At 35.5% G+C, this 10,362-nt stretch overlaps 1 protein-coding gene across 1 annotated transcript in view; it reads right to left on the reverse strand.

Annotated features, from left to right (window-relative positions):
- Positions 1-602: 602 nt before the first annotated feature.
- The window catches only part of NMU (neuromedin U), a gene marked incomplete at its 5' end in the record, with an annotated part of 15,411 nt that continues 5,651 nt past the window's right edge, over positions 603-10,362 (reverse strand). Inside the window, 7 exons of the mRNA XM_008950299.1 lie at positions 603-638; positions 1,885-1,938; positions 5,967-6,041; positions 8,085-8,135; positions 8,243-8,272; positions 8,804-8,863; positions 8,961-9,008. Coding sequence (XP_008948547.1) covers positions 603-638; positions 1,885-1,938; positions 5,967-6,041; positions 8,085-8,135; positions 8,243-8,272; positions 8,804-8,863; positions 8,961-9,008 — 354 coding nt within the window. The remainder of the gene's footprint in view (positions 639-1,884; positions 1,939-5,966; positions 6,042-8,084; positions 8,136-8,242; positions 8,273-8,803; positions 8,864-8,960; positions 9,009-10,362) is intronic.

A 10,362-nucleotide genomic window follows, 5' to 3' on the forward strand; every position in this document is an offset into this window, starting at 1 on the left:
CATTCCTGCAGCACTAATTCAAGGTCAGGAGTCTAAAATCCTGAAAAATAAGAAAAAGCTTCAGCTATTGGTGTAATATAGCGCTAAATGCTTAAAATATGATAGCTATATATTAGAAAACAGAGCATTATAATGTTGTCATAAGGAAACATTTTTACATCTCCCAAAAGAGTTGATTTTAAATTAAATCCTGAAACCTGTACTTGGTTTCAGTGTGAGGTTGGGTTTTTTTTCTGTGTAAGAGCAGGCTATTACTCTCAGGATGTCAGTATGTATTTGGTAGGTAGTTTAATAAGTTATTCCTGACATACACTTATCATCGTTAACTTTCCAAGATATTTACAGATCTGGAATATTTTCCATTTCTCACTGCCTGAAGCAGCTCTCTGTTCTCTGATCTAGGAACTGAGTCCCTACAGCTTTTATTCACTTTAACTAAATGTATGTGAATTTAGCACATCTGGGAGAAGCTCTCCTATAGACATCTTAAGTTGACAAAACTATTAAAGGCTTTCTGAGACTACTCCTCAACATAACCACTGTATACAAAATAAACTAATTTAAATATAGATTGTGATTAAAAGCATGAAATGAATACCTCCTTAGTGAAAATCCACTGATCTCCTTCCATTGCGTGGCTGAAAGACAAATATCCAATAAGCGCTCAATAAAACTGACTGGTTTCAGTAACAAAGGGCCACCTACTTTGCTATGTATTGAAACTGGGGAATTTCTCAGTTCTTTCAATGTGATCATCATTAACGCTAAACCTGAGACCAGTTACTGTTTAATGTATATCCACCTCTGGGGGATGTTTATACAGTAAAAATTACTGTATAAGGATTGAAGAATGAATGATGCCCATCTTGTGTGATTTTACAAGGGGAAGAAAGCCACAAGATTTGGTAAGTCTTGTAAGAGACCATTATCCCTCTTTTTTTTTTTCATTTTCTTAAGATGTGCTTTCAATGTTTTGTTATAATTGCATTACAAATGTTTGTTGTAATCAAAAAAGAAATATATGTTACTTGATTTTATTTTCAGATTGTGTTCTTTAACAGAGGCAAAGAGTTATTCCCTTTTCACCGTGGTTATTTCAGAGATACTTTGCATTACAAAAGAACTCGATACAGTGTCTACTCAACTTGATTAAAAAATCCTTGCTGAGCTTAATAAGAATTTACTTTTCACTCTGGCATCATGAATGTATCACTGAAATATTACCCATCACTTTGGCATCTCATATGAACTGTAAAGATCCAATCCTCATACATAAGAAATATAACTATAAAAATTTGTCTTCTTTTCATTAGTCACTTTTTTTGTTTAAGTAGAAAAAAAGATTAACCAAAATCAAGAATATTATTGTTTGACTTGCCACCTTTAACGTGCTTAGTTTTGCAAAAATGGATTAAAAAAGCTCTATAGCATCAAACAAAGTAGTTTCATTCTCATGAGAATTTCTGTGTCTGGTTTCTAATCTTACTGGTCAAAACACAAGGAGAATGGGAAGGTCACGCCCAGTAGCTGTTTTGATACAGTGTGTAAGCATGGCGTTGTATTTATAACCCATGCAAAGGTACCACATCCAACAGTGTTTTAGAAGGATTGTCCAAGATGGCGTGAACTTTATCTGATAATTGTATACATCACAACCAATGACTTATTAAGACATGGGATCATGTGTACAAAAACATTAAGATGTGTACAAAAGCTTCCTAATACACCCTTATTCTAATCTAAGATGTCTTTAGTAGTATTACATGGTGAGATGCTTTTACTGACAGTCACTGTCATTCTTACTGTAATTTGTAGGTTTCTCTTGGTTTTGGTTCATAACGCTCATCACAAAATGGAAAAGGAATAAAGTCAAACCAACCATACCCTGTAGAAAAAATAGCCTCTACTTTGAACCCCTCCAGGTCCTTGAAGATCTTCCTGAAAAAAAAGTAGTTTAAACTCTGGTACATGAATCCATCTAGAGAGGTTGTTTACATACATATTAAAAGTATTTCTTTAGTACTACTATAGTCTTGCCCGTTAAGCATGCTTTATATATGTTTATCCTGTCAGTAACAAGTTCATGTTGTCAGGTAGAAGTAGCAGAAAACACATGAATGAGGACCAAGTTTAGTGTTAGTTCAGCTTGGTTTAGAATAGTACTAGTCATGATAAGCAGCCTTTGCCTTTGTCCTTCCAGGTTTCATTATCCAGACACACCCTGAGTGTCTTCACGGTAGCGGAGTCTCTACAAGACAAAGCAGAGTTGGTCTTTGCTCCTTGCAGAAGGAGAACACCACGAAGCTTAAAACCCGCAAATATTTGGTCTCCAGTCTAGGAACAAGATCCCAGACTGTTTCCAGAGGTGTGTTGTGATCACCCCTCTCAGATTAACTCCCAAAGACAAGACCAGAGCGTATGTTGTTCTGTCCTGTCCGTGCTGCACACACTGAGAAACAACCGGATGCTAATCCATACAGCAAGGGAGAAGAAACTAACGATGAAGAAAACAGAAATTCCATTTAATGCAACAAGTACAACACATGAAGCATTGAGTTGCTTTAATGAGACCTTCATGATTATAGAACACACAAACTTAGTGACAGTATTTTCTTTGCTTGTGTTAATATCAACTATGTCTGGAGTATCTGTCCTGTAGGTGGAGAGACAGAACAATTCAGAAACAAAATAGTTCAAATCTTGTGCTTAGCAGAACATAATATTGATTGTAAACTATAAATATTATAATTATTAATTATAATATAGATATAATATATATATTAGAAATTTATTTAGAAGTGATGGTATTTCTCAATGCAAAACTGAGGTCATGTGCTATGATCATACCCAGAGCTGTCACAGAAAGCAATCATGCCATGGTCTATTCTAATGCTGTAAGACTGTGTAAAACAGGATGGATTTAATAATTTCCAAACATAGGAGTAGCTTCAGTCCAAGGAAGCTTTCAAATCAAGTATGGATCACTAGTTACTGGTCTTCACCTCGACTTGGCAGCATAGATCATCACTCTTTGGGCTCTATTGCGTATCCAATTCTCAACCCATCTCACCACCTGTTCCTCTAACTCATATTTTCTGAGCTTGCTCAGAAGGATGTTAGGGGGGACTGTGTCAAACGCCTTGCTGAGGTCAAAGTAGACTACATCAACTGGTCTCCCTGCATCTACCCATTCAGTCACCACATCGTAGAATGCTATCAGACTAGTCCATCTAGATGAAGCCTCCAGCTCAGAAGGTCTCTATGGTGTGCCTGCCAGAAGCTACGGAGTGTACCAGAGGACTGATTGCTCCACACTTGCTCTGATCTTTCCACCTTTTCCCTGTCTTTGCACAGCAAGACACTGTTAGACACAGGATACTGGACTGTCGAAAATATAGCCTGAACTAGTGTGGCATTTGTTGTTACACCTTCTTTTTAAAAAATTGTTACTATGACTGTGACAGTTCTATATACCATTCCTCTTCCAACAAATCCTAGTTAGACTAACACCCTTATTCTGCCTAAGGATCGATGAAGTTATTGCACCATCTACTTTAACCTAATCCAATTATCCATGATAGTATTGACTAATGCAGAAGATTCCCATGCCTGTAGTTCACAAAATATGGGTTACTATTACTCAGAAAGGGAGCTGAAAGTGCTACAAATTCTGTGTGCAAACTTTTAGCTGGAATTACTATTCTTATGTAGCAAAGAGTCCAATACTCAGTGTGTGAACAGTCCTGCTAGGATAATGACCTTAGTTACATACGTGCTTATGTTAAGCATAAATGTAACATCATGATTGCAAATTAAAGACTGCTGATTATCACAGTGCAGAATGGTTGGACTTCTAACTTGCTATTTCCTTGTACCACTAGTTATGAGTACAACAACACAAATAACAGGAGACAGGTCTTTTAAAAAATAGTCACTTCAAAAGATGACTAAAGAAATGCATAATACTCATCATTATTCACTCATCCCTACATGAAAAGTCTGGTGAAAATATGTACCTTACAAAAAAAAAACTTGATAAAATTTTTGCCATTTACCACAAAGTTTGCTCTGGTCTCATTCCCAAACACTATGTCATTTTATTGTCTGATTTTTTTTTGTGGTTTGGGGGTTGTTTTTTTTTTTAGTTTCTTTTGGAAGATATATTCCCAAACACTATCTTAAAAAAAAGGCTTTTTATATCAGTTTCTGTTTACACTTTATCTCAGGTAGCTAGTATACTTTTAAATTTTTTCTAACAAAAAAATTACATTTAGTTTGTGAGTTGTTAGCATAGTGACTCTCTAAATATTTATACAAGGCACATAATCTGACTGATACACTCTGCAGGGTTTGGTATTATTATTACTTGGGAAAATATCCTTACAGGGTTCCTTGGAGCCCACTTGAAATAAAACTGCTGTGAACAGGCTGAAATATTTTAGACTATTTTAGAATATTTAAAATATGCTACAAATTTTAGGTTATTACCTGTTAATGTATTCTCTTTCTATTAATTATGCAATCAACCTCAGTGCAAGTAAATTCAGGATATTAAAGTATTCTAGAAAAATTACATTACTGGATTTAAAAGGCACTCTGTTTTCACTTAAAACAATATTGTGTTCTTTCATTTATGTTTTCTTTATCATTCTTTGTCTTAGTTGACATGTGTATTCATTTAAAAGCACAGAGAGCAATTCCAAGAATATTCTTTGACAGATAACAGGTCCAACAGCATAAATACAGTTCATGTCAATGTCATCACAGAAGGTAAATTCTACCCTGTATTTTCCTTTCAGATGTGTAGAGAGTTAAAATTTTCATGATGCTTTTAGTCCATGTATCAAATCTTTAAGTTCTTATGTTCTGTCACTAAATAAGAAAACTGTGATTCAGGGTATATAGTTGGGATTATGCAATGATCCAAAGGGAAGGATAGATAGTATTGCCAACCACAACCATGACTAGATGAAAGATGACATACGTAATCACAGGATTAAGACTTCACTGAAAATGTGGCAGGTAGCAACACAGCCTTTGTCTGGATTAATAAAGGAAAAAGTCCTACTTACTGGGTTGCAACTATCTGTGTTTTAAATATCACATTTGTACACCTAATTTAACTTGTATATCACAAATATAAGGAATCATGTAAATGAATCTAAGGAATAACCAATCTGAAGTTAATGTAAAACAGGAAAAATCTGGGTCTTAGATTTTGGTATACTTTGTTACACAGGAATCTTCAGTATTCTTATATATCAGCCTGCATTTTTTTCTTTTCTCCATAGCAGCATTAAAGAAACGGACATTAATAGCTATCTGCTTTTTGATTTATGAAATCTGAAATTGCATTTGCAGCAAATAGACACATATTTTATTAGATTTTTGAAACAGTGGGGTTGTTTCTATCTATGTGAAACTTTTGTTCCAAAACACAGTGCTTTTCTATGGAAGATCAGTTCCATAGAGAACTTTCTTATCTGCACATTAGGTTAAGCAGTAAAATTCCATACAAATTACTTGGAAATTCATAGTAAGTCATAAATAATATCAGTTTAAGGAGTAGATATGGTTTGAATTCCAAATAGAGGGAAAAAATAACCCCCCCTAGAAAATGTAACTCAACTGCAACATAACGGTGCAGATAAACTTGAAAGTATTTTCCCCTTTATAAAAGAACTAACAGATCCATTTTGATACATAGGCTTTGTGTTCTACCACTTTTCTGTGCTAAACATATATTACTTCAGTATTTTTTTTTTAAATGGTAAATAGCAACAAGATTATTTTTCACTAATTAAAGAATAAAAAAACTTCATGATTCTAATGACAATACATTAGGATGATGTTAGATCATGAAAATAAAAATGTTTTGAGCAGAAATGTCTACAAGGCTATCTATAGAAGAGCTCACGAATGACAAAGTGTGATAATGCAAGCACGCAGCGTTCAGGATTACATACGTCCACTTTGTGTCTCTTCAGCCTTCTCTCATTAAGCTGGGGAACGAGCTGCAGCAAGGGATGCAGGACAGACGACTGAGAGGACACGAACACAGACACATGAGCAACAATGATATTCACACCTCATGGTGCAAAAAAAATTTCTTCCCCCACTATTGGCTTATGGACCAAACATGCAGCAAAAAAAGTCTGAAGATGCTGAGAAATTTTTTTAACATTCTGACCTGATAACAAACAGGTATCAACATTTATATTTACACTATGAATGTGACTCACAGAGTGATGGAGGGGAAATCTGTGCATCCTCACCTTTACTCATTGAAAGTTCAGAAATCTTTAGAGACTTTGTGCCCAGGCGATTGCAGTTACTCAGACTTTGATCTTTCTCTCTGAGTGCTACAGTGAATATTTCCATACAGTACTCCTACTAACATTTCTACCATTATCTACCATGGAGGTTAGAAGCTTCAATCTCCATTGTACTGAAAAGTTAATTTTACTTCAAAATTATTTCAATCACAAGAAGTTTGTTTGTTTGTTTTTCCTAGAAAACTGTGCAGGAGAGACCATTATTAAGTAAAATTTGTAACTGTGACACAGGTCACTCTACCTAAAAGACAAACTCCAGTTGTGAAAGGTCTTGTCTTCACCAAAACTTTGTCTGCAGTCAGCCTGGCTAAGCACAATGGCACAGTGTGCACCATGAGTGTCCCACTGGCAAAACACAACCATCTGGGCTTGTGGAGAGAGGTCCATAGTGACAAATAAAGTAGAAGATCTGTGTTCCATCAACCAATTTCAACCTTCAACTCACATAAACATAATTATAGAAAGAATGCATTTTTTATACACTACTTCTTAGAAAAGTGATACAACAAAAAGAAATATAATTAATGGAATAACTAAAGTTACCCAAGAGGTAATGTATTTAATAGGTAAGATGAACTTGCCTACTTGGAGACAGCTTTGCACTATTTCCCTAAGGTAGGCAGTAAGTGTGCTTCAAAATAGCTAAAAAAGCAGAAGTCTGACATGTAGCAGAATTCAAGGCCATCCCAGCTGGCCACTTAGGCTCTGTCTTGCAGTCGGTTGGAAGAGGTTCATAAAGTTGAAGAATGATGGATCTCACCTAAGCTGGGTGTCTCTAAGCTGGAGAATTGGGCTAGAAGATAGTCACCTAAACAGCTAAGGCAGGAGTGAGAAAGCAGTAATCTCTAGGGGAAGGCAGGGCTGCAGCATTCAGGGTGGGGTCAAGGCTAGATAGAGTAACCTCTTAAGCAGGAGCAGCAACAGAAATAGCTCATTTCATTGATCACCATTAAAAGCTCCAGAGCTGCTCTGACATGAAAACATTGACCCCAGTATCATCAATATCAGTCTCTGGGAAATATACCACATATTTCTGAAGAAATGTGAAGAACAAGGTAAAAATGGACGTTAACACAAAGGAATGATTGTTAAGAAATTTTTAAAAATTAATATGCTTAACTTTCTCAAAATCCTATCATGCACAGAAAAAAACACATAGATGCACAGAAATAACAAATTATGTTTGCACTTTAAAAGCAGAAATTAATCACACACAGTTTAGCTTATATTGTTTGCTTATGGGAATATTTTTATAGCAACAGTGCTAGGCTATCTTTAAAATAATGTTTTTCATTCAATATATAATCCAAAGTCTGAATGAGATTAAATACTGTTTTGCCTAGGTATGTATTATGACATGCACAAATAAATATAGACAATTTAATGAATAATTATTAAAAATTCATTAAGAGTTCTTGATACTTATGGTCATGTTCTCAGCTTCTACAAATCTACATTGTTTCACTGCATATGTTATGTTCCAGTACCAGAAACAAGCATTTGATCTTATGCTTAAATGTTGTAACTACAAGATTAAGATGTAGTTGGAATTCTATGAGTGTTTGGTTGGTTTTTTGCACACTTGGACAGTATCAATGTTCATCTTCCATGTTATTAAAATATATTCTGTATCTTAAATGCAAAGATCCCAGTTCTGAACTTGCTACACAGTTGGAGAGACCACTGCAAAAAGGATCATTTTTATATACAAGCACATGTGTACTCACAAGGAGGTGCTATGTCACTTACCATGATGTCTGAGTTGCCTGAGTCATGAGTCTTAGAATAATGAAATAAGAACTGTTCAAAAAAATTAAAAGTGGGATTTTACTACAAAACTGGGCAAGGGTGTTATGATTTTGCTTGAGAATTTCAGTGTGATCATAAAACATATGTAGAAATCTTACCCTTTTAGTGTTGTCTTTTTCATCTACACCCTGTAGGAATAATAATTGGTAGAAAAACTTTTATTTGGCAAAATAAAAATGGGCAATTTTGATTATATTATAAACTTTTCAGTACTGGATTAGAATATATTCCTTCCTTGATAGATCTATTACACATCTTTGCTTATCAATGGAACTATTCTTTTCAGACTGTGCAGAGAGCATTGATTACTCTCCAGTAGAAGAGTCCATGGGTTTAGTGGATGCTTCTTTGTATATCAGCAGACTCTCCTTAGCAAATCTCTTTCTCCACTGAAAGCTCATCATTTTTCTAATCTAGAGCAATAAAAACACCTGAAACTTTGAATCCAATCTGGAGACTATTTTCCAAGCATTAAAGTGTCCCCATTATCTTTAATAGGTGTTGGATTAGAATACATAGTATTTTGGAGTAAGAACTGGAAATATTACTTCCAGCACCAAGTGACACTTCAGATACTGGATCCTCAGAATTTGTTGTAGACACTGGCACACTGAGAGATCTGGCTTCAGAATTTCTAACTAGTCTTTTGTGAGTGTTACCTGTGGTTTCTGGAGAAATCCTGTGACCAAAAAACAAAGTTCTTCCAGTGTGCTGGATGCCTAATGCAAAGAAAACACAAACTCAGGTATCATGCTTCCAATCCTACTGTATATACAAATAATATCAAAATAATAAAGTAACCTCTGTCTGACTCACCTGAGGCTGAGAACCTCTGGACAGGTAGGCAGAACATGCATCATCTATCTGTAAAAGTTCACACAGTTATTTTTTAAGAAGTCAGATAAATTAAAAACAGTGAAATATGTATATTTTCAGAAACAGTTCAGTGCAGCTGAAGGCAGAGTAAGCTTGTCCACCATAAGGAATCCTTATAGTTACACTCACAGAATATTTTGTATTCAAGGGGGAAAAAAGCCCATAACCATACCAAAAAATATATACTTGTTTGATCCAAAGCAACCTATCTGTGTCCTTTATTCTTACCCACCTATTGCCCCTCTTATTTGTAACCTTTTCAGACTAAGTCATATTTTAAATTATGATTTTAAGCATCTGGGGTATGGACCATGAATTTAAATCTCTTCTGTGATATTTTTGAATTATAAAAAACTAAGAAGAAGATGACAAAACAAAGCAAGTCATTCGATCAGCAGTCCTCAAACTTGAGTCTTCCAGTTGGATTCCAGCATCCCTGCAGGTGTATGACACACACATCTCGAGTGATTATGGTCACTACCAGGACATCCTATGCATGCCAGTTCATCTGTGTGAGTCACCAAGCAGCCAATAGCTGAGGTTTGCACTGATTTCTTTGGAAAATGAGGAGCCTTACAAGATTTTGTTTAAAGGAGATGGTTGACAAATCACAGTGCTAGTAAGAGAGATTTTAAATATATTTCAAGGATGTAAACTCAAAGAGCATTGCGGAAACAGTCAGTGACATTGAACTTGAACATGCCAACACAGAATGGAATGCTACACACATAGACACAAACAAAAAATTCCACAAACCAAACCAAGAGGCTCCAACATCCTCCAGCCATTTCATCTGGATGAAAATAAATGTCCATTTAGCTCTGCATTTTATCTCCAAAAATAGCCATACATTGGCACCTAGGGAAGAGCCTAAAAGGAGATCAGTGGTCTAGAGAAACCCATCCTCTTCAACCACAGTGTATTTCTGGACTGTGAATTTCACCAGAAATTCTCTCTCTGAACCATTGTAAATTTTAGCATCCACAAGGTTCTGTCTTTTTCAGGGTCCTCAAGTGTTTCCTAATCACTGTGTGAAATACCACTTCGGTTTTTCTTGATCAGCCTTTTCAAAGCTAGCTTCATGCAGTGCTATCTTGATCTTGTCTTGGAAGAAGTAATGAATAAGTGATTCCTACTCATTGCTTCCCTACTGTCCATGATTTCATGTAGACAATCACATCCTCCTTCTGGTGTCTCTTTTTCAAAATTAAAAAATCCCATAATACTGAATCATTTTTAGTGGAGCTATTAATGAGGGAGGGAGAAGAAATGGAATAAGAGATATCTGAATTCATGGAAGTAATATTACCAGTACTGAAAGCTTAAAGGATTCTGTAGGGAA

Source organism: Merops nubicus, unplaced genomic scaffold, assembly GCF_000691845.1.
Source record: "Merops nubicus isolate BGI_N331 unplaced genomic scaffold, ASM69184v1 scaffold38960, whole genome shotgun sequence".
NCBI classification, from domain to species: domain Eukaryota; kingdom Metazoa; phylum Chordata; class Aves; order Coraciiformes; family Meropidae; genus Merops; species Merops nubicus.